Raw genomic sequence first — 25,718 nt, 5'->3', positions numbered from 1 at the left:
ATAACCGGTCTGTGTGGTCCTCAGGTGATCGTTTGGGGCGATTACGGGCGGATGGATCATAAATCTTTCATGGGAGCCGCTCAGATTCTATTGGACGACCTGGACTTGTCCAACATGGTGATTGGTTGGTTCAAACTCTTCCCCGCCATCTCATTGGTGGATCCGGGCCTGGTGCCGCTGACCAATAAGGAGATCGAGGGCGAGAAGGCGTTTCTGACCCCGCCCCCCGCCGCCAAACCGCTGCCCGCCAAGACGTGAGACCATCAGCCAATCAGAGCAGAGGGCTGTGATGATGTCATCTGATGCAGCTGCACACGGCCCCAAGAAACAAACAAACAAACGAACAAACAAACATGAGGAACAGTTTGAGGAACAGATCTGAGTTGAGAAGCGTCACAAACAAAGTTGTGGAGTTCAGGTTTTATTAAAAACAGAGACTTTCAAAATAAAATAACAAAGGCGCTCTTATTTTGACATGATGAACTTTTCAAAGTAAAGTCCAGAGACATTTCAAAATAAAACAAAGTCCAGAGACATTTCAAAATAAAACAAAGTCCAGAGACATTTCAAAATAAAACCCAGATGTTTTTGTGTAAATGTGTAAATAAAGACGCTGCGCTGTGATTGGTCCGTCAGTCTGGGGCCTTCTGTCGTCTGATTGGTTCCTGCATGGAGCCGGACGCTGCTCTGTGATTGGACGAGTGGAAGAGGGTCATGAGGTCACGGAACCGCAGCCTGACCTGGAGAACCAGAGGTCAGAGGTCAGAGGTCAGAGTGAATCTACATAAGATCTGACAAATACAACAGTGAATAAAGACGAGGGTTTGGATTTGGAATAATCTGATTATGATTATTATTATTATTATATTATTATTATTATTATTATTGATGATGAGGATGAAGATGAGGAGGATGAGGATGATGAAGATGAGGAGCGCGTTCACCTGTCGGGGCGTCTTGTCTCCGAGCCGTGAGGACACGCCCCTGAACGTGCTCTGATTGGCTCCTGTCGTCTGAACGGCCAATAGGAGCTGTCGGTCCGACTCCCTGTGTCACACGAGAGAAAAGTGTGAGAAAAGTGAAATTATGTTTCAAATCAAAGTGTTTGATTTGGGTCAAATAAATTGATGCACAAAACCCAGTGTCTGTTTTATCTTTGGTCAGAGGTCACATGGGGGTCAGTCAGAGGTCACACGGGGGTCAGACAGGGTCAGAGGTCAGACGAGGGTCACACGGGGGTCAGTGGTCACACGAGGGTCAGACGGGGGTCAGTCAGAGGTCACACGAGGGTCAGACGGGGGTCAGAGGTCACACGGGGGTCAGACGGGGGTCAGTCAGAGGTCACACGAGGGTCAGACGGGGGTCAGTCAGAGGTCACACGAGGGTCAGACGGGGGTCAGAGGTCACACGGGGGTCAGAGGTCACACGAGGGTCAGACGGGGGTCAGTCAGAGGTCACACGAGGGTCAGACGGGGGTCGTCAGAGGTCACACGGGGGTCAGAGGTCACACGGGGGTCAGAGGTCACACAGGGGTCAGAGGTCACACGGGGGTCGGTCAGAGGGTTCTGACCTGGTCCAGACGGCGACTCGTTTGCCGTGGGTCACACAGACGTTCTGCGCTCGCACCAGCCCCTCCCGCTCCTCTGTGACATCACATCCTGTGCTCTGCCCCGGGGCATGCTGGGAGTCTGAGTCCCGCTGGGAGGTGTCTGTGTCAGACTCTGGCTCCTCATTGGACGAGACGCTTCCTGTTTCCGACTCTGACAGCTCCTCCCCCTGCGCTGCGATTGGCTCCTCCCCCTGTGCTGTGATTGGCTCCTCCCGCGCTGTGATTGGCTCCTCCTCCCGCGCTGTGATTGGCTCCTCCCCCTGCGCTGTGATTGGCTCCTCCTCCCGCTCTGTGATTGGCTCCTCCCCCTGCGCTGTGATTGGCCGGTTGTCGGGGGGCGGGTGCAGCAGGACGAAGCCGATTCGTCGAAAGTCGAGTTGTTCTTTGGGGAGTCGCGGCGGGAAACAAGTCCCCGCAGGAAACGGTCCGGACCAATCAGAGCGCAGCAGGGTCAGCTGACTGCAGCGGGGGCGGGGCGTGCTGCAGGGGGGCGGAGCCAAGGAGTTCATACGACGAAGAGCGGCGTGGAGCACCGGGAGACTCCTCTGGAACGCACAACACACACACACAACACACACAGACGCACAACACACACACACAGACGCACAACACACACAACACACACACAACACACACGCAACACACACACACAACACACAGACGCACAACACACACAGACGCACAACACACACACACACAACACACACACACACACACACACACAGACACACAACACACACACAGACGCACAACACACACAACACACACACACAACACACACGCAACACACACAGACGCACAACACACACACACACAACACACACACAGACGCACAACACAAACACACAGACGCACAACACACACACACACAGACGCACAACACACACACATAGACACACACATAGACACACAACACACAGACACACAACACACACACACAACACGCACAACACACACACACAACACACACACACACAACACAACACACACACACACACACACAGACGCACAACACACACACAACACACACAGACGCACAACACACACACACACACACACACAGACACGACACACAACACACACACACACACAACACACACACACACACACACACACAGACGACACACACACACACACACACACACACACACAACACACACACACACACACACACAACACACACAGACGCACACACACACACACACACACACAAACACACACAACACACACACAGACACACACACACACACACACACACACACACACAACAACACAACACACACACACACAACACACAGACACACATAGACACACACACAGACGCACAACACACACACAACACACAACACACAGACACACAACACACACACACAACACGCACACACACATAGACACACACATAGACACACAACACACACACAACACACAGACACACAACACACACACACAACACACACACACACATAGACACACACATAGACACACAACACACACAACACACAGACACACAACACACACACACAACACGCACAACACACACACACAACACGCACAACACACACACACAACAGACACACAACACAACACACACACAACACACACACACAACACACAGACGCACAACACACAACACACACACACACACACACACACACACACACACACACACACAACACACACACACACACACAACACACACACACACACACACACACAACACACACACACACACACACACACACACACACACACACACACACAACACACACACACACACACACACACACACACACACACAACACACACACACAACACACACAGACGCACAACACACACACACACACAACACACACACACACAACACACACAGGTTAGAACCAAGCACACGGAAACACAACCTGGGGTCAGAGCTGGGGTCAGGGGTCAAACCTACAGCGATCCACAGGGGGAGGCAGCGCTCGTGTCTCTCCACCGGGGGGCGCAGCTCCGTCTGAGGGGAACAGGCTCTGGGCATCGACCACACACACCCCCTCCTCCTGTACGCCTGAAACACACAACACACACAACGCACAACTGAAACACACAACAACAACACACAACACACACACACCCTCCTCCTGTACGCCTGAAACATACAACACACACAACGCACAACTGAAACACACAACAACAACACACAACACACACACCCCCTCCTCCTGTACGCCTGAAACACACAACACACACAACGCACAACTGAAACACACAACAACAACACACACACCCCCTCCTCCTGTACGCCTGAAACACACAACACACACAACGCACAACTGAAACACACAACAACAACACACACCCCCCCGTACGCCTGAAACACACAACACACACAACGCACAACTGAAACACACAACACACACACACACCCCCGTACGCCTGAAACACACAACACACACAACGCACAACTGAAACACACAACACACACACACACCCCCGTACGCCTGAAACACACAACACACACAACGCACAACTGAAACACACAACACACACACACACCCCCGTACGCCTGAAACACACAACACACACAACGCACAACTGAAACACACAACAACAACACACACACCCCCCCCTCCTGTACGCCTGAAACACACACACACACACACGCACAACGCACAACGCCTGAAACACACAACACACACACCCCCTCCTGTACGCCTGTAACACACAACACACACAACGCACAACTGAAACACACAACAACACACACACACACCCCTGTACGCCTGAAACACACAACAACACACACACACACACACACACCCCTCCTGTACGCACCTCAAACACACACACACACACACACACACACAACGCACAACTGAAACACACAACAACAACACACAACGCACAACTGAAGCACACAACAACACACCCCCCTCCTGTACGCCTGAAACACACAACACATGTGTGTATAATGTGTGTATGTGTATAGCGTGTGTACAATGTGTGTGTGTGTATAGTGTGTGTGTGTGTGTGTAGTGTGTGTGTATAGCGTGTGTGTGTGTGTGTGTATGTGTGTATAGTGTGTGTGTGTATAGCGTGTGTGTGTGTGTGTATGTGTGTATAGTGTGTGTGTGTATAGTGTGTGTGTGTGTGTGTATAGTGTGTGTGTGTGTGTGTGTATAGTGTGTGTGTGTGTGTATAGTGTGTGTGTGTGTATATTGTGTGTGTGTGTACCGTGTGTGTGTGTGTATAGTGTGTGTGTGTGTGTGTGTACCGTGTGTGTGTACAGTGTGTGTGTACCGTGTGTGTGTAAAGTGTGTGTGTAGTGTGTGTATGTGTACAGTGTGTGTGTATAGTGTGTGTGTACAGTGTGTGTATAGTGTGTGTGTGTGTACAGTGTGTGTGTATAGTGTGTGTGTAGTGTGTGTATGTGTACAGTGTGTGTGTATAGTGTGTGTGTACAGTGTGTGTGTGTGTGTGTGTGTGTGTGTGTGTACAGTGTGTGTGTAGTGTGTGTATGTGTACAGTGTGTGTGTATAGTGTGTGTGTGTAGTGTGTGTACAGTGAGTGTGTATAGTGTGTGTATGTGTACAGTGTGTGTGTATAGTGTGTGTGTGTGTATAGTGTGTGTATGTGTACAGTGTGTGTGTACCGTGTGTGTGTATAGTGTGTGTGTATAGTGTGTGTGTAGTGTGTGTATGTGTACAGTGTGTGTGTATAGTGTGTGTGTACAGTGTGTGTACAGTGTGTGTGTATAGTGTGTGTGTGTAGTGTGTGTACAGTGAGTGTGTATAGTGTGTGTATGTGTACAGTGTGTGTGTATAGTGTGTGTGTGTGTACAGTGTGTGTGTGTGTAGTGTGTGTGTACAGTGTGTGTGTGTATAGTGTATGTGTACAGTGTGTGTGTAAAGTGTGTGTATAGTGTGTGTGTGTGTACAGTGTGTGTGTACAGTGTGTGTGTGTATAGGGTGTGTGTGTGTGTATAGTGTGTGTACAGTGTGTGTGTGTGTGTGTACACAGTGTGTGTGTGTGTACACAGTGTGTGTGTGTGTGTACAGTGTGTGTGTACAGTGTGTGTGTGTGTGTACAGTGTGTGTGTATAGTGTGTGTGTGTACAGTGTGTGTGTACAGTGTGTGTGTGTGTGTGTGTGTGTGTGTGTACAGTGTGTGTGTGTGTGTGTACAGTGTGTGTGTGTGTGTGTGTGTACAGTGTGTGTACAGTGTGTGTGTATAGTGTGTGTGTGTGTGTGTGTGTACAGTGTGTGTGTGTACAGTGTGTGTATAGTGTATGTGTACAGTGTGTGTGTGCAGTGTATGTGTACAGTGTGTGTGTGCAGTGTATGTGTGCAGTGTGTGTGTACAGTGTGTGTGTATAGTGTGTGTGTACAGTGTGTGTGTACAGTGTGTGTGTGTGTACAGTGTGTGTGTACAGTGTGTGTGTACAGTGTGTGTGTACAGTGTGTGTCTATAGTGTGTGTGTGTGTGTGTACAGTGTGTGTGTACAGTGTGTGTGTACAGTGTGTGTGTGTGTGTGTGTGTACAGTGTGTGTGTGTGTGTGTACAGTGTGTGTGTACAGTGTGTGTGTACAGTGTGTGTGTGTGTACAGTGTGTGTGTATAGTGTGTGTGTGTGTACAGTGTATGTGTACAGTGTCTGTGTGCAGTGTATGTGTACAGTGTCTGTGTGCAGTGTATGTGTACAGTGTGTGTGTGCAGTGTGTGTGTACAGTGTGTGTGTATAGTGTGTGTGTACAGTGTGTGTGTACAGTGTGTGTGTGTGTGTACAGTGTGTGTGTACAGTGTGTGTATACAGTGTGTGTGTATAGTGTGTGTGTGTGTGTGTGTGTGTACAGTGTGTGTACAGTGTGTGTGTATAGTGTGTATGTGTGTGTACAGTGTGTGTGTACAGTGTGTGTGTGTATAGTGTGTATGTGTATGTATAGTGTGTGTGTGTACAGTGTGTGTACAGTGTGTGTGTATAGTGTGTATATGTGTGTACAGTGTGTGTACAGTGTGTGTGTACAGTGTGTGTGTGTACAGTGTGTATGTGTGTGTATAGCGTGTATGTGTGTGTATAGTGTGTGTGCATAGCGTGTGTGTTGTTGTGTGTGTACAGTGTGTGTATATAGTATGTGTATATAGTGTGTGTATATAGTGTGTGTATATAGTGTGTGTGTACAGTGTGTGTACAGTGTGTGTGTGTGTGTGTGTGTGTACAGTGTGTGTACAGTGTGTGTGTATAGTGTGTATGTGTGTGTACAGTGTGTGTGCATAGCGTGTGTGTAATGTGTGTGTTGTTGTGTGTGTACAGTGTGTGTATATAGTGTGTGTGTACAGTGTGTGTGTGTATAGCGTGTGCGTTACCTTGACGACGTTGTCTCTGTTGCCGTGGCGACAGCACTGCAGGATGTGGCGTCGGATTTGATCCGGACTTTTCCTCAAAACGAACTGAGAAAGTAAACGAACCGAGTCGAGCGTCCCGTCCAACGACCGCAGACCCAACACCAACAGACTGAAGTACAAGTACACACGTCAGTACTACAAATACTACAAATACTACTACTACTACTACTACTACTACTACTACTGCAGCCCCAACACCAACAGACTGAAGAATAAGTACACAGGTGAGTACTACAAATACTAGTAGAGCAGTGTTACGTGACGGACCAGTCCTCGGCGGGGGTGAAGGCGTGGCTCCTGCGGGGGCAGTAGAGGGCGGGGTCCAGACTGGCACACGGCAGCAGCTCGGGGTAGAGGAAGACGGAGCGAGTGGCGAAGAACCAGGCGAGCTCAGCGGGCACCAGCGGGTACGACTTTACTACAACCAATCAGAAGAGAGGGGAGGAGTCAGCCAAACAGAGGAGAGAGGGGAGGAGTCAGCCAATCAGAGGAGAGAGGGGAGAAGTCAGCCAATCAGAGGAGAGGAGAGAGTCTCCCAGTCCAGATCCAGTCCCAGTCCTGGTCTTACTGTGTCCTCTCTTGTCCACTCGAGGGTGGTTCTGTACAGTCCTGGTTTAGTCCTGGTCCTGGTCTCGGTCCTTGTCTTACTGTGTCCTCTCTTGTCCACTCGGGGGGCGGGGCTCTTGTACTCGATGGGTTGGACTCTGGTTTCTTCGAGCAGGTCTAGCGCCCCCTGCAGGTTACACACTCTGAATGCGCTGCTGCGTCCATGGAAACCACGCGATGACATCACCAGCTCCGCCCCCTGACCCAGGAAGTCCAGTTCCACCTGGATCACAACCAGATCGGAGTCAGAGAGTCCGGATCGCGGCAGGACCGGATGTGTTTTATTGTGAAAGGACGATGTGTTTTATTGCGAAAGGATGATGTGTTTTATTGTGAAAGGATGAGGTGTTTTATTGCGAAAGGATGAGGTGTTTTATTGTGAAAGGATGAGGTGTTTTATTGCGAAAGGATGAGGTGTTTTATTGTGAAAGGACAATGTGTTTTATTGTGAAAGGATGAGGTGTTTTATTGTGAAAGGACAATGTGTTTTATTGTGAAAGGATGAGGTGTTTTATTGTGAAAGGATGAGATGTTTTATCGTGAAAGGACGATGTGTTTTATTGCGAAAGGATGAGGTGTTTTATTGCGAAAGGATGAGGTGTTTTATTGTGAAAGGATGAGGTGTTTTATTGCGAAAGGATGAGGTGTTTTATTGTGAAAGGATGAGGTGTTTTATTGTGAAAGGATGAGGTGTTTTGGAGTCTAGATGCAACAGAAGAACTATTTTACTGTCTGGTACAACCCAAATAATCCAACTAGCGATGTGAAAGACACATTAGTCCTGGTTCAGTTCTGGTGTAGTAGTCCTGGTGTAGTCCTGGTGTAGTCCTGGTGTAGTCCTGGTGTAGTCCTGGGGCCTCATTTATAAATCTTGCTTACGCAAAAATCCTTGCGTGTGTGCGCTTCCTACGCCAACCGCGGTATTTATAAAACCCGCCTAAGGCGTGGCTCTTTGCTTAACTCTACGCCAACTCTGGACTCCTGTAAGTTCTACGCAAAGTCTGGAGACACGGGGAAAAAGCGACACTCGTGGAGAGAAGCAGAAGTGAACAGAGTTTGAGGAAGAGTTTGATCAGAAAATCCACGTATATAGAAGAATGACCTTCAGATTTGCGCATTTAAGTGTTTGGTTCGCCAAAATACGGAGAAGGGCTGTTTATTCCACTCATTATTCTCCACAATATTATACATTTGACACTCGTGCACGAGCGCGGCCACGTTCCCGGACTTGGTGTAGCGCAGTCCCACAGTCCACACCGCGACCATAGACTTCTATAGAACACAGACTGTGACCAACACAGAGGACGAAATAATGACCCGACCTGAGAGAAAAACTCTTCCCTTGGACGCAGCAGGAGCCAGGCTTTGATTTAATGAACAAAACTTTAACACTTTTACTCTAGTCTTTACGCACTGAGCGCCAGAGTGACCTGAGTCTGCGGACAAGACGAAGCCTACTGCCCGAACCTGACCCCAACCAAAATCATCCCTACATTTTTGTGTAATGGAGAACTCTTGTACATGAGAGCTGCTCTCTGACAATATGAAGAACAGAATAATGCCCCCGACCCAGACCCACACTCACAGACCCACACTCACAGGTTCAGCAGTTTGGATGTTTCGTGTGGACTTTAGTTGGCAGAATAACATCTGTATCTGATGTGTTTCATGTTAAATCTGTGTCCTCGTGTCCTTCCCTCGCTCCTTTCGCTCTCCAGGGGAGGGCATCTGAATCTCTCGCACGCGCTCATAATTTGACCGTTCAGATCAGCGCGTGCACGTATCTACGTGTATGTGCATAAATACAGGACCAGTCCTCACACACTTCACAGACAGACTTAAAAATATAGCGATAAAACTCTTGAAACAGCGAAAAAACACATGGTCTTTACTGCAAAGATGTGCTGCCTAAATATTATAAAAAATGATTAAATGAAAAGATGAGTCATTGTTGTCACTTTTAGTTTTGTATTTACTTATTAAACCTTGTTTAATAAAGTCTTTGTCGTGATCACGTGGTGCTGCGTGGAGCGTCCTCCTCCCTCTGTCCCGCGTGTCTCGGTCAAACCCACTGATTATCGGCTCATGTTTAGGGAAATCGAGTCACTTTACCTGCTCCTTTTATGGTGAGGTGGAGGTGTGAGGGGGCGTGACGTGACGTGGGTTTACGTGCGCAAATTGTAGTTGCAGGTGGGATTTATAAAGCAAAGATTGTGTGGTTTGGTGCGTGCGGTGGGTTTTCTAAATATGGAGTTTGCGTGGCGCACGCCTTGTCGTAGCTACTAGGCGTACGCACGAACTTACGACAACTCCTGCGCAGTTTTTATAAATGAGGCCCCTGGTTCAGTCCTGGTTCAGTCCTGGTGTAGTCCTGGTGTAGTCCTGGTGTAGTCCTGGTGTAGTCCTGGTGTAGTCCTGGTGTAGTCCTGGTTCAGTCCTGGTTGAGTTCTCACCAGCAGGTGTGTGGTGGTGTGGGCGAGCTGTTGGAGGGGGGGCACTGGGGCACAGAGGAGGTGGATCTGGGTCAGGAGCTGCACATGCTGCAAACACACAAACACAAACACACAAACACAAACACACGGGTTAAAAATAAAAAGGTTAATTCATTAGTTATGACACAGTGAAAATGACAGTTTGATAGATTGATATATTCAGATTGAATTAATTACAAAACAATAAATCTGTACGTTTAAAAAACTATAAAAACTGTATTTGTTATTTAAAACCAAAAGGATTATTTTCCTTCAGTTGTAGCACCAGATGTTCACATCCATGTCTCCATCTCTCTGTTCCAACGGACAATGTTGTTCTTTGAAAACCTCAGCTGATGGACACTACGCTACCAGTTCTAAACATGTTATTAACATGTTATAGACGTGTTATAAACGTGTTATAGACGTGTTACAAACGTGTTATAGACGTGTTACAAACGTGTTAGACGTGTTACAAACGTGTTAGACGTGTTACAAACGTGTTAGACGTGTTACAAACGTGTTAGACGTGTTACAAACGTGTTACAAACGTGTTATAGACGTGTTATAAATGTGTTATAAACGTGTTATAAACATGTTATAGATGTGTTATAAACGTGTTATAAACACATTATCAGGTCAGACAGAAAGTCATGAGTTGTAACAGAAATATGATTTGACACTGGCAAAATTTTTTCAGTAAAACCATTTTAACTGAAATTATCGCTCAAACATTTTTTCATTGTAGTTGCAGCCGAATCCACAACATGCAGTAGTATTTGTAGTAGTATTTTTTAACTGCACTATCTGAGTTTAGCAAAGGAACAGCAAATTGCACTAAAGAATATTTGAATCTGTTCAGTTGAGAGTTTGGGACCCTGAACCTTCTGCCTGATGACATCAACTCAAACTGACTGAAGAACATGAGTTGGGTCATTGATCATCTTCCTGCTGAGCTTCCTCACAGTCTCCTCAAAAATGATCTGAAGTGAGCTCGGGACCACGCCCATTATTTTACCTGCTCTTTTAGTCAAGGTAAAAATCTGTGATTGAAGTTTGACTGACAGGTCACCAAACCATGTTGACATGCCATAACTTACATAATAACACATCATTTGCAGTAGTAGTATGTGCAGTATGTGCAGTATTTGCAGTAGTAGTATTTGCAGTAGTAGTAGTATTTGCAGTATTTGCAGTAGTAGTATGTGCAGTATTTGCAGTAGTAGTATGTGCAGTATTTGCAGTAGTAGTATTTGTAGTATTTGCAGTAGTAGTACTTGTGGTATTTGCAGTATTTGCAGTACCTGCTGTATCTGCTGCTGGAGTCTCCTCTGCTGCGCTGCGTTCAGGGACAGACTCACAGACTCCGTAGACTCCGGCGCCGACGTCGGCTTCACGTGTTTACGCAAAAACTCCAACTGCTGCCGGACCGTCCTCAACCCCAAAACCCGACCTGGGACCAAGACCGGGACTTCTGAAGACCTGAGACCACACACCACAGTTAGACCAGAGACCAGAGACCACAGACCACAGTTAGACCAGAGACCACAGACCACAGACCACAGACCAGAGAGTGTTACAGGTGTGTGTGTGCGCGTGTCTATGTGTGTTGTGTTACAGGTGAGTGTGTGTGTGTGTGTGTGTTACAGGTGTGTGTATGTGTGTTACAGATGTGTGTGTGTGTGTTACAGGTGTGTGTGTTACCGGTGTGTGTGTGTGTGTGCGCGCACGTGTCTATGTGTGTGTGTTACAGGTGTGTGTTTGTGTGTTACAGAGGGTGTGTGTGTGTGTGTGTGTGTGTGTGTGTTACAGAGGTGTGTGTGTTACAGGTGTGTGTGTGTGTTACAGGTGTGTGTGAGTGTGTGTGTGTGTGCGCGTGTCTATGTGTGTGTGTTACAGGTGTGGGTGTGTGTTACAGGTGTGTGTGTGTGTTACAGGTGTGTGTTACGTGTGTGTGTGTGTGTGTGTTACGTGTGTGTGTGTGTGTTACAGGTGTGTGTATGTGTGTTACAGGTGTGTGTTACGTGTGTGTGTGTTACAGGTGTGTGTGTGTGTTACAGGTGTGTGTGTGTGTGTTACAGGTGTGTGTGTGTTAAAGGGAGGGATTCTACACACAGAGTAGTAGTAGTATATGTAGTAGTAGTAGTATGTGTAGTAGTAGTAGTATACGTAGTATATGTAGTAGTAGTATACGTAGTATATGTAGTAGTAGTATATGTAGTATACGTAGTATATGTAGTAGTAGTAGTATATGTAGTAGTAGTAGTATATGTAGTATGTGTTGTAGTAGTAGTATGTGTAGTAGTAGTAGTAGTATATGTTGTAGTAGTATGTGTAGTAGTAGTATGTGTAGTAGTAGTAGTAGTATACGTAGTAGTAGTATGTGTAATAGTAGTAGTATATGTAGTATATGTAGTAGTAGTAGTATGTGTAGTAGTAGTAGTAGTATATGTAGTAGTAGTAGTAGTAGTAGTAGTAGTAGTAGTAGTAGTAGTAGTAGTAGTAGTAGTAGTAGTAGTAGTAGTAGTAGTAGTAGTAGTAGTAGTAGTAGTAGTAGTAGTAGTAGTAGTAGTAGTAGTAGTATATGTAGTAGTAGTAGTAGTAGTAGTAGTAGTAGTATATGTAGTAGTAGTAGGCTATGTAGTAGTATATGTCGTATGTGTTGTAGTAGTAGTATGTGTAGTAGTAGTAGTAGTATATGTAGTATGTGTTGTAGTAGTAGTAGTATATGTAGTAGTAGTAGTATATGTAGTAGTATATGTCGTATGTGTTGTAGTAGTAGTATATGTAGTATGTGTTGTAGTAGTAGTAGTATATGTAGTATGTGTTGTAGTAGTAGTAGTATATGTAGTAGTAGTAGTATATGTAGTATGTGTTGTAGTAGTAGTATGTGTAGTAGTAGTATATGTAGTATGTGTTGTAGTAGTAGTAGTATAGTAGTATGTGTAGTAGTAGTAGTATATGTAGTATGTGTTGTAGTAGTAGTAGTATATGTAGTAGTAGTAGTATATGTAGTATGTGTTGTAGTAGTAGTATGTGTAGTAGTAGTATATGTAGTATGTGTTGTAGTAGTAGTATGTGTAGTAGTAGTATGTGTAGTAGTAGTATGTGTAGTAGTAGTAGTTCTGACTGAGTGTGCGCGGTGGGCGTGTCCAGTGTCTCCTCGTCTTCTTCGTGTCCTTCTTCGTGTCCTTCTTCGTGTCCTTCTTCGTGTCCTTCTTCGTGTCCTTCTTCGTGTCCTTCTTCGTCCACGTCCTGAGACGTCAGATCCTCCTTCAGCTGCAGGGAGGGCATCTGGGTTAAAGTACACATCTACACAACATGTGACACACACAACGTACACACAACCTGCCAGAGTCACACACAACGTACACACAACCTGCCAGAGTCACACACAACATACACACAACCTGCCAGAGTCACACACAACATACACACAACCTGCCAGAGTCACACACAACCTGCCAGAGTCACACACAACCTGCCAGAGTCACACACAACATACACACAACCTGCCAGAGTCACACACAACATACACACAACCTGCCAGAGTCACACACAACCTGCCAGAGTCACACACAACCTGCCAGAGTCACACACAACATACACACAACCTGCCAGAGTCACACACAACATACACACAACCTGCCAGAGTCACACACAACCTGCCAGAGTCACAGAGACTGACTTTCTAAACTTTAAATTTAAAAAATTAAGTTGTTTTATTTTTCAGACTCTAAATGTAAAAATGAAAATAAAGAAACACAAAAACAGAAAAACAGAAAAACACTGACCGTTTCAAAGAGCTCTTCCATCAGCTCACACACCTCCCTCTCTGAAACACAAATACACAGGGGGCAGTTGTTGGGGGCAGTTGTTGGGGGCAGTTGTTGTAGGGGGCAGTTGTAGGGGGCAGTTGTAGGGGGGCAGTTGTTGGGGGCAGTTTGGGGCAGTTTGGGGGCAGTTGTTGGGGGCAGTTGTTGGGGCAGTAGTGGGGGCAGTTGTAGGGGCAGTAGTGGTAGTGGGGGCAGTTGTTGGGGGCAGTTGTACTCACTGGTGATCCTCACCGCTCGGTCGTCTCTGTAATCCTCCAGGTCGGGTTCATCTGCGTCGGCCAAAAAGTTATACTCCGGGTCGTCCTCATCGTCTGCCTCCTCTGAACAAACACACATGATTAAACACACACAACACACAAACACACACACACACACAAACACACACACATCAAACACACACACACACACACACACACACATACACACACACACACACACACACACACAGACAACACACACACTGCGTCTCTATTAGTGATGTATTGTGCATTTGTAAGATTCTGTCTTAAACTGAGACTCTCCATCTGATCACAAGGACCTGAATGACCCGATGTGTCAGTGCACACGGAAACATCACATCATGAATCCTGATGCAACCAGGACACTGCTGCATGTAAACACTCATGTTCACACTCACGCTTACGCTCACACACACTCACACTCATGTTCACTCTCATGTTCACTCTCACGCTCACTCTCACTCACGCTCACACACACTCACACTCACGCTCACACTCACGCTCACACTCACGCTCACGCTCACTCACTCACGCTCACACTCACGCTCACGCTCACGCTCACACTCACGCTCACGCTCACACTCACGCTCACTCACTCACGCTCACACTCACGCTCACACTCACTCTCACGCTCACACACGCTCACTCTCACGCTCACACTCACGCTCACACTCACGCTCACACTCACGCTCACACTCACGCTCACACACTCACACACGCTCACACACGCTCACACACACTCACGCTCACACTCACGCTCACACTCACGCTCACTCTCACGCTCACACTCACGCTCACACACGCTCACACACACTCACGCTCACACTCACGCTCACACTCACGCTCACACTCACTCTCACACTCACTCTCATGCTCACTCACGCTCACACACACTCACACTCACGCTCACACTCACGCTCACGCTCACTCACGCTCACTCACGCTCACACTCACGCTCACACTCACGCTCACACTCACGCTCACTCTCACGCTCACTCTCACGCTCACTCTCACGCTCACTCTCACGCTCACTCTCATGCTCACTCACGCTCACACTCATGCTCACTCTCACGCTCACTCATGCTCACTCTCACACTCACTCTCACGCTCACTCTCACGCTCACTCACACTCACGCTCACACGCTCACGCTCACACACGCTCACACACGCTCACGCTCACTCTCACGCTCACACACACTCACGCTCACACATACTCACGCTCACACACACTCACGCTCACACTAACGCTCAGACTAACGCTCACTCTCACGCTCACTCTCACGCTCACTCTCACACTCATGTTCACTCTCACGCTCACACACACTCATACTCATGTTCACTCTCACGCTCACTCTCACACTCACGGTCACATTCACACTCAGTCTCACTCACGCTTACGCTCACACACGCTCACTCTCACATTCATGCTCACTCTCACATTCACACTCTCACGTTCACGTTCACGCTCACGTTCACGCTCACGTTCACGCTCACGTTCACACTCACACTCACACTCACCCTCCACATCAGACATCATGAGTCCTCGGAGCCAGTCGGTCCAGTCCCGGTCCTCTTCCAGGTCCTGGTCCTGGTCCTGGTCCGGATCCAGGGAGGATCTGGTCTCGTTGAAGTCCGGGGCGAGTTCTCGTAGCTCCGCCTCCAGCTGCCCCAAAGGAACGTCTGTGAGTGGGCGCTTAGAGCGAGTCCTGCGCGCCATCAGGTCCAACGAGTCCTGCAGGGGCTGACAGAGGAAACAAGCTCTGAACCAGGACTAAACCAAGTCTGAACCAGGACTAAACCAGAATTAAACCAGGTCTGAACTAGGTCTGAAGCAGGTCTAAATTCTGGACTAAACAGGCTCTGGAGGAGGTCTAACACAGATCTTATAGTACCAGATCTAATTCCAGTCTAACTCAGGACTAGACGAGGACTAACCCAGTACTGTGTCCATAGTACCTGGCCTAAACCTGGTCTAGACCCGGTCTAAGTGTCAGTACCTGGTAGGACTGTCCGCAGACACTCAGCTCTTCTTCGACGGCGTGCAGTTTCTCGAGGAACGTGCTGTCACTCACACTCCTTTTGTCAATCAAACCACGAGGGGGCGGTGCTCTGGGTCTGTCACTCAACCCATGAGTGGGTGTGGCTTTGGGTGGAGGGGGCGGGCCCATAGGCACAGGCTCCGCCCTCAAACGACGAGAGAGATTCTGAGACGTCTGAGGGAGAAAATGAGAAAAAGAGCTGGAAAAGATGGACTAAACCAGGACTGAACCTGGACTAAACCAGAACTAAATCAAGACTAAACCAGGACTAAACCAGAACTAAACCAAGACTAAACCAGGACTAAACCAAGACTAAACCAGAACTAAACCAAGACTAAACCAGAACTAAACCAAGACTAAACCAGGACTAAACCAGAACTAAACCAAGACTAAACCAGAACTAAACCAAGACTAAACCAAGACTAAACCAGAACTAAACCAAGACGAAACCTGGACTAAACCAGGACTAAACCAAGACTAAACCGGGACTAAATCAGGACTAAACCAAGACTAAACCAGAACTAAACCAAGACTAAACCAGAACTAAACCAAGACTAAACCAAGACTAAACCAAGACTAAACCAGAACTAAACCAAGACGAAACCTGGACTAAACCAGGACTAAACCAAGATGAAACCTGGACTAAACCAGGACTAAACCAGAACTAAACCAAGACTAAACCAAGACTAAACCAGAACTAAACCAAGACTAAACCAGAACTAAACCAAGACTAAACCAGAACTAAACCAAGACTAAACCAGGACTAAACCAGAACTAAACCAAGACTAAACCAAGACTAAACCAGGACTAAACCAGAACTAAACCAAGACTAAACCAGAACTAAACCTGCACTAAACCAAGACTAAACCAGGACTAAACCAGAACTAAACCAAGACTAAACCAAGACTAAACCAGAACTAAACCAAGACTAAACCTGGACTAAACCAGGATTAAACCAGGACTAAACCAGGACTAAACCAAGACTAAACCAGGACTAAACCAGGACTAAACCAAGACTAAACCAAGACTAAGCCACGACTAAACCAGAACTAAATCAGAACTAAACCAAGACTAAACCAGGAATAAACCTGGACTAAACCAAGACTAAACCAGAACTAAACCAAGACTAAACCAGGACTAAACCAGAACTAAACCAAGACTAAACCAGGACTAAACCAGAACTAAACCAAGACTAAACCAAGACTAAACCAGAACTAAACCAGGACTAAACCCGAACTAAACCAAGACTAAACCAGGACTAAACCAAGACTAAACCAGGACTAAACCCGAACTAAACCAAGACTAAACCAGGACTAAACCAAGACTAAATCAGGACTAAACCTGCACTAAACCAAGACTAAACCAGGACTAAACCTGCACTAAACCAAGACTAAACCAGGACTAAACCTGCACTAAACCAAGACTAAACCAGGACTAAACCTCTCCTTGGAAAAATGAAAAAACAAGACAACTGAAGCAAAATTGTAGAAAAGCAGAAAGAAAATGGCGCAAGAATAAAATTACAATAAACTATGAAATTTACCGTGAACAAGTGAGAAAATACAATAATGGTATGAAATGTGAAAGACAAGCAAACCTCTCCCAACTTATAAATAATAACATTAAAAATCCCAGGATTCTATTCTCCACGATTAGTTCTGTTATCGACCCTGTTCGTAATTGGAAGGAGCCATCAAACATCACAAACTGTGAGGATTTTGACTTTCTTCAGCAATAAAATACAGTCCATTAGAGCTGAAATGCAACAGATCCAACCAAGTAACATCTGTATTACAAGTCCTTTGATTTTATCAAACACACTTGATAGTTTTGCCCTGGTTGATGTTACGACTCTTAACAAAATTATTTTACAATTGAAACCAGCCACTTGTTTTTTAGATCCTATCCCTACATCACTTTTTAAATCAGTTTTTAATTTTTTAGCCCAAGAAGTCCTTAACATTGTAAATGTGTCGCTGCAGACAGGGTTTTTCCAACACCACTCAAAACTGCTATGGTCAAACCTCTGCTTAAAAAGGACAACTTGGACCCCTCCCTGCTCAGTAACTACAGACCTGTGTCCAATCTGACGTTTTTAAGAAAAATTTTTGAGAAAATAGTTTTTAACCAAATTAATGATTTTATGATTGCCAACAATATCTTTGAAATTCATCAATCTGGTTTTAGAGTTCAGCACAGCACAGAGACTGCACTAGTAAAGATCCTAGATGATATAAGATCCAACATGGACAAGAAGAACCTGTCAGTCCTGGTGCTGTTGGATCTCACGGCAGCATTTGACACTGTCGACCACTGGATTTTATTAGATACATACATTATGCAGTCGGTCTCTCTGGGTCTGTTTTTAACTGGTTCAAATCTTTTTTAACAAACAGGGATTTTTATGTTAGTCTTGGGGAACACTCCTCCGCAAAATGTAAAATGGAGTGCGGTGTTCCCCAAGGCTCAATTTTAGGTCCAACCCTTTTTAATCTTTACATGCTGCCACTAGGACGGGTCAGCAGGAGACACGGTGTTAACTTTCATAGCTACGCTGATGATACCAGCTCTATATCGCCGTGTCTCCTGGTGACCTGAGCCCGATCGACACTCTTTTTAACTGCATTTTAGATATTAAGTCCTGGATGGCAGCAAACTTCCTCCAGCTCAACCAGGGCAAAACTGAGGTTTTAATTATTGGTCCTGAAGCTCAGAGAGAGAGGCTCAAAGCTAAGCTCCAAACCTACTCACTGAACCCCTGTGAGAGGGTCAAGAGTTTAGGAGTTACTCTTGATAGTGAACTTAGCTTTGAGCCACACATCAGGTCCATCACTAAATCCGGTTTTTATCATCTAAAAAATATTGCCAGAGTCAGACCATTTCTCTCTCAAGCCAGTGCAGAGACTTTAATACATGCGTTTATTACAAATCGTGTTGATTACTGTAATTCTCTCCTTTCTGGTCTTCCAAAGAAATCTACAGCTCCATTGCAGCTCCTCCAAAACTCTGCAGCTGCTGACGAGGACCAGGAAGCGAGAGCACATCAGCCCAGTACTGAAGTCTCTGCACTGGCTCCTGTGAGCTTCAGGATAGATTTTAAAGTTCTTTTATTAGTTTATAAAGCTCTTAATGGTCTTAGTCCTATTTATTTATCTGATCTGCTTTTATCATATGAGCCTCTCGGACTCTCAGGTCCTCAGGTCTCGTCTTTTAACTGTCCCAAGAGTCCAGACTAAAACTCACACTGAGGCGTCATTCAGCTTTTATAGTCCCCGTTTGTGGAACAGTCGACCTGAGGACCTGAGGTCCGCTGCGAGTGTTCAGATTTTTAAAAGTAAACTCAAAACGTATCTTTTTAATTTAGCTTTTAATTGAAACTTTTATCTGTCTTAACTTAAATTATTGTTATTATTATTATTATTATATTTATTTATTCTAAATTAAATTATCATTACTGTTTTACTTTGTCTCCATTTTGATTTTTATAATAACCTTTAGGAGTTTTATGTTTTTGTTTTTATGTTTATGTTTAAATGGTTGTATATATGGATGAAACAAAGGGATGGGGGGGGAGTTGCTCTTGATTTTAATTATTGTAATTTTTCTGTTGCATGTGAAGCACTTTGTGCTACATTTTAAATGTATGAAAAGTGCTATACAAATAAAGTTTGATTGATTGATTGATAAACCTGGACTAAACCAGGACTAAACCAAGACTAAACCAGGACTAAACCAGGATTAAACCAGGACTAAACCACGACTAAACCAGAACTAAATCAGAACTAAACCAAGACTAAACCAGGACTTAACCAGGACTACACCAATACTAAACCAGAACTAAACCTAGACTAAACCAGGACTAAACCAGAACTAAACCAAGACTAAACCAGAACTAAACCAAGACTAAACCAGGACTAAACCAGAACTAAACCAAGACTAAACCAGGACTAAACCCGAACTAAACCAAGACTAAACCAGAACTAAACCAGGTCTAAACCAGGACTAAACGACCTGCACCTGCCAGGGGCTGCTCGACTCGTCTCGGACTCGACTCCCTCGAGGTGACGACGCGCTGCTCTCCAGGTCGCTCTCCTGAAGCGTCTGAAACACAGAGCACACGGGAAATGTCAGGCTCAAGAGCACAAGGGCAGCAGAGGAACCACACACACACACACACACACGCACTATACACACACACACACACACACACTACACACACACACTATACACACACACACGCACACACACACACACACACATACACCCTATACACACACACACACTATACACACCACACACACATACACACACACACACATTATACACTATACACACACACACACACACACACTATACACACACACACACACGCACACACTATACACACACACTATACACACACACGCACTATACACACACACACACACGCACTATACACACACACACACGCACAGACACACATTATACACACTATACACACACACACACATTATACACACTATACACACACACACACACACATTATACACACTATACACACACACACACACACTATACACACACACACGCACTATACACACACACACACACACACATTATACACACTATACACACACACACACACATTATACACACACACACACACACATTATACACATATACACACACACACATTATACACACTATACACACACACACACACACTATACACACACACACACGCACTATACACACACACGCACACACACATTATACACCCTATACACACACACACACTATACACACACACGCATTATACACACATACACACACACACACATTATACACACTATACACACACACACACACACTATACACACACACACACGCACACACTATACACACACACTATACACACACGCACTATACACACACACACGCACTATACACACACGCACGCACGCACAGACACACATTATACACACTATACACACACACACACATTATACACACTATACACACACACACACACATTATACACACTATACACACACACACACACACTATACACAAACACACACACAATACACACACACACACACATTATACACACTATACACACACACAATACACACACTATACACACACACACTATACACACACACACACTATACACACACTATACACACACACACACACTATACACACACACAATACACACACTATACACACACACACTATACACACACACACACTATACACACACACACACATTATACACACTATACACTATACACACACACACACACACACACACAAACACACACACAATACACACACACACACATTATACACACTATACACACACACAATACACACACACACACTATACACACACACACACTATACACACACACACACACACATTATACACACTATACACACACACACACACACACACACTATACACACACACACACACACACACATTATACACACTATACACACACACACACACAGAGGAAGTGTCAGGCTCAAGAGCACAGGGGCAGTATCTTTAAAAACAGTAAAGTTTGTCTCACGTCTTCGGCCGTCTCGTCCTCCTCGTCTTCGTCGGGTTTGTACTCTTCATCTGAGGAGTCTTCATCAGCCAAAGGCAAGTCCACGAACTGAGGAGGCTAGGAAAGGACACAAGGACACGAACTGAGGAGGCTAGGAAAGGACACAAGGACACGAACTGAGGAGGCTAGGAAAGGACACAAGGACACGAACTGAGGAGGCTAGGAAAGGAGGAGAGAGGAGGAGGAGAGGAGGAGAGGAGGAGGAGGAGGAGGAGGAGGAGGAGGAGGAGGAGAGGAGGAGGAGGAGGAGGAGGAGGAGGAGGAGGAGGAGGAGGAGGAGAGGAGGAGGAGAGGAGGAGGAGGAGGAGGAGGAGGAGGAGGAGGAGGAGGAGGAGAGGAGGAGGAGAGGAGGAGGAGGTTGTACCTTGTTGGCGTCGTTGGATTTCTTTATGGGAGACAGATTCCAGGCCGGGATCACCTGACACAGAGCAGCCAATCAGAGGAGAGAATACACACCACGCCCTCTGACCCCTGACCCTGAACTCACCGCGCCCTCTGACCCCTGACCTCTGACCCACCATGCCCTCTGATCTCTGTACTCACCATGCCCTCCAACCTCTGACCCTTGTACTCACCATGCCCTCTGACCTCTGACCCCTGCACTCACCACGCCCTCTGACCTCTGACCCCTGCACTCACCACACCCTCTGACCTCTGACCCCTGCACTCACCACGCCGCGCTCCACCACCTCCTTCAGCTTCGAGCGCGTCATCTTCAGTTCCTGAAACAGTCACATGATCAGCGCCGAGCTCTGATTGGACCTCACCTCATGATGTCATCACTCACAAAAGGAGGCGGGGCTTCGGTGTCGTTGATCGCCGCCTTCATCATCGCCACCACGTGTTCGTTAGTGATCACCTCCTGCAACAAGACCCGCTTTAGACCCGCTTTAGACACGCTTTAGACCCGCTTTAGACCCGCTTTAGACCCAGTTTAGCCCTGGTTTAGTCCTGGTTTAGTCCTGGTTTAGTCCTGGTTTAGACCTGGTTTAGTCCTGGTTGAGTTCTCATGTGGAGGATGGTTTAGTCCTGGTTGAGTCCTGGTTGAGTCCTGGTTGAGTCCTGGTTGAGTCCTGGTTGAGTCCTGGTTTAGTCCTGGTTGAGTTCTCACGTGGAGGATGGTTTAGTCCTTGTTTAGTCCTGGTTTAGTCCTGGTTGAGTCCTGGTTGAGTCCTGGTTGAGTCCTGGTTGAGTCCTGGTTGAGTTCTCACGTGGAGGATAGTTTAGTCCTGGTTGAGTCCTGGTTGAGTCCTGGTTGAGTCCTGGTTGAGTTCTCACGTGGAAGATGGTTTAGTCCTGGTTGAGTCCTGGTTGAGTCCTGGTTGAGTCCTGGTTGAGTCCTGGTTGAGACCTGGTTGAGTCCTGGTTTAGACCTGGTTGAGTCCTGGTTTAGACCTGGTTTAGACCTGGTTTAGTCCTGGTTGAGTTCTCATGTGGAGGATAGTCGAGTCCTGGTTGAGTCCTGGTTTGGTCCTGGTTGAGTTCTCACGTGGAAGATGGTTTAGTCCTGGTTGAGTCCTGGTTGAGTCCTGGTTTAGTCCTGGTTTAGTCCTGGTTTAGTCCTGGTTGAGTCCTGGTTGAGTCCTGGTTGAGTTCTCACATGGAGGATGGTTGAGTCCTGGTTGAGTCCTGGTTGAGTCCTGGTTGAGTCCTGGTTTAGTCCTGGTTTAGTCCTGGTTTAGTTCTCACGTGGAGGATGGTTTAGTCCTGGTTTAGTCCTGGTTTAAGTCCTGGTTGAGTCCTGGTTGAGTCCTGGTTGAGTACTGGTTGAGTTCTCACGTGGAGGATGGTTTAGTCCTGGTTGAGTCCTGGTTGAGTCCTGGTTTAGTCCTGGTTGAGTTCTCACGTGGAGGATGGTTTAGTCCTGGTTTAGTCCTGGTTGAGTCCTGGTTGAGTCCTGGTTTGGTCCTGGTTGAGTTCTCACGTGGAGGATGGTCTTGACGTTGGCGGCTGTGAGGTTGTGCTGTTTGGATTTGGTTTCCAATGATTGGTCGAGCTGCCTGTCAATCTCGGGCTCACTCTCTGAAGCCCCACCTCCTTCGTCTTCAGTCTGTTTCCTCCTCTTCCTCCTCGCCTTCACCCGGCTCCCGTCTGAAACGGACCCAGGTTAGACCAGTCTCACCTGGATCTCAACCGGTCTACAGAGGCTGGGGGGGTGGGGCTTCAAAAGCATCGAAAAGCACACAGTGTCGATACTGGACAAGTATCGTATCGATACTGAACCAGTATCGATACTGGTTGAGTGTGGATACTGGTTGAGTATCGATACTGGTTGAGTATCGATACTGGTTGAGTATCGATACTGGCGGGTGTTTGGTCGGTGGAGAAAGCGACAGTTTTGTTGTGGACAGACCCATGGTGATGATGAGGCTGGAGTCTGTAGCGTCCTCTTCGACCAATAGGAACTCGTCCTCCTCGTCCGTGGTCCCGCCTCCTGATGCTCGAGGAGGAGGTGCATTGTGGGAAAGTTTGAGGCGTTTTCGGGCGGGGTTCATTTTGGGGCATGACCTCTGACCTCTGAGGGGAAAAGAGACGAGACGAGACCATGAAACAAAACAGACGAGATGAAACTGGAGCCGAGTCCCGTCTCCTCTGACCTCTGACCCCGTGTCCCCTGAAACTTCACCTGCCACAGAGACACGTCCAGGTGCGACCGGCCTCATGTGAACCTCACAACCTCCAGACTCCCCTGTGAGCTGCAGAGGCTGCACTAGCTCGTACTGCAGCAGGTGCTGGTTCACATCAGACCGTCACTGGGACTTGATGAAAATGAACCTGTCCTGTGTTTAACACAAAAACTGAGTCATGTGAGGCTCATCCTGCGTTCTGATTGGATAATCATCTTAAACCAAAACACTAAATTATAACATAAACAAAATGTGACACCTACAGTGTTTTTGTAATTACAATAAATCAGTTTTTCAGTTTTACGACGAGTAAAAGTTCACGTTTGATCTGAACATGTTCACGTCGTCTCCAGAGACACAGAGAGCGTCCAGTTTATGACTTTTAAAATCTTACATACACGTCCTTTAAATCCTGCAATTTCTTATTTAGAAAACAGAAAAAGTTGTGCTTCTGTCTGGAGGAAAAAACTCCTGAAAACATTTAGAGTTTTCAGTCTCACTGTGAATGCCCCGGTTTAAAGAACTGTTTCTGAAGATGGATTTGAACTCATCCACGTGATTATTATATATATATATCATATATCATTTATGTAACACTATCACAAAGCTTAAATGAATAAACTTTAACAAACAATCTAAGCTGAATTTCAACGCGTTTAGAAAAAAAACTAATAGTAATAATAATAATAATAATAATAATAATAATAATAATAACCGGCAGAGCTGTGTTTTGTCCCAGGTTTAGTTGCAGTTTGTGAGTCCAGAGGCGGCGGGAGGGTCACTGTTTACACTCGGTAGCATTAGCCACCGTTAGCTCCGCCGTTAGCTCCGGAGGCTAAAGGCTAACACCGGTGTTTGAACAAAACTCACCCGGGACAGAGACAGAGCCCGGGCCTAAACCGCGGAAGTCTCCGGTGTGTCCTGCGTCCTCCGCAGATCCCAGGACCAGAGCCGAGACTCACCGCGCGGATTTAAACAGAAAATATGAATAAATCATGTTTTAATAATGGGTCTAAAAACACTTCCGTGAATTTACCGCGGCAGAGATGCACTTCCGGGGTGCGCCGGATGGAGCGTGACGTAGGCGAAACGTCAAGACATCCACATTATTTTGTTTTATTTACTTTTATTGTGTATTTTATAATCGTTTGTTTATGTTTTTATTTATTAAACGCAGCTCGTTTTCAAATCACGGTCCATAAAACTGTTTCTGATTGACTCTTGCGCAGGAAATGGGACTTTTATTCTGTGAATTGGGACAAACACTGTCTTTGGTTTTACATTTTTCTAAAGTTGTGTTTCTCTACGCCCCA

At 46.3% G+C, this 25,718-nt stretch overlaps 1 protein-coding gene across 5 annotated transcripts; it reads right to left on the bottom strand.

The window, feature by feature from the left end:
• Positions 1 to 405: 405 nt before the first annotated feature.
• gon4la (gon-4 like a) lies at positions 406 to 25,676 on the bottom strand. 5 transcript variants are annotated; one of them, XM_055157324.1, is made up of 23 exons: positions 25,276 to 25,676; positions 24,405 to 24,558; positions 24,132 to 24,295; positions 23,703 to 23,869; positions 22,566 to 22,640; positions 22,450 to 22,500; positions 22,143 to 22,196; positions 21,740 to 21,835; positions 20,196 to 20,279; positions 16,137 to 16,352; positions 15,658 to 15,880; positions 14,119 to 14,220; positions 13,859 to 13,899; positions 13,195 to 13,343; positions 11,369 to 11,546; positions 10,047 to 10,133; positions 7,636 to 7,816; positions 7,255 to 7,405; positions 6,949 to 7,096; positions 3,543 to 3,653; positions 1,571 to 2,154; positions 945 to 1,047; positions 406 to 740 (listed from the first exon to the last, which is right to left on the bottom strand). In XM_055157324.1, the coding sequence occupies exons 3-23, from the start codon at positions 24,271 to 24,273 to the stop codon at positions 633 to 635; spliced, it is 3,051 nt and encodes a 1,016-aa protein (XP_055013299.1). In that variant the 5' UTR covers positions 24,274 to 24,295; positions 24,405 to 24,558; positions 25,276 to 25,676; the 3' UTR covers positions 406 to 632. The 5 variants fall into 5 exon arrangements, with proteins under 5 accessions (XP_055013299.1, XP_055013303.1, XP_055013302.1 ...); XM_055157328.1 differs by having other exon boundaries at positions 22,143 to 22,163; XM_055157327.1 differs by having other exon boundaries at positions 24,405 to 24,553.
• Positions 25,677 to 25,718: the final 42 nt, after the last annotated feature.

Source organism: Boleophthalmus pectinirostris, unplaced genomic scaffold (genome assembly GCF_026225935.1).
Source record: "Boleophthalmus pectinirostris isolate CB_2022bp ecotype Guang Dong unplaced genomic scaffold, ASM2622593v1 HiC_scaffold_21, whole genome shotgun sequence".
Taxonomy (NCBI): Eukaryota; Metazoa; Chordata; class Actinopteri; order Gobiiformes; family Gobiidae; genus Boleophthalmus; species Boleophthalmus pectinirostris.
Note: the sequence above shows the minus strand (reverse complement) of the source record. Positions and strands in the feature narration are given on the sequence as shown.

Coding starts and splice junctions, on each gene's coding strand:
- gon4la (XM_055157324.1), bottom strand. CDS start 24,273: ATGAACCCCGCCCGAAAACGCCTCAAACTTTCCCACAATGCACCTCCT. Junction 23,870..24,131: donor CAGCCTCATCATCACCATGG/GTCTGTCCACAA, acceptor GGTCCGTTTCAG/ACGGGAGCCGGGTGAAGGCG. Junction 7,817..10,046: donor ACACCACCACACACCTGCTG/GTGAGAACTCAA, acceptor GTTGTGATCCAG/GTGGAACTGGACTTCCTGGG.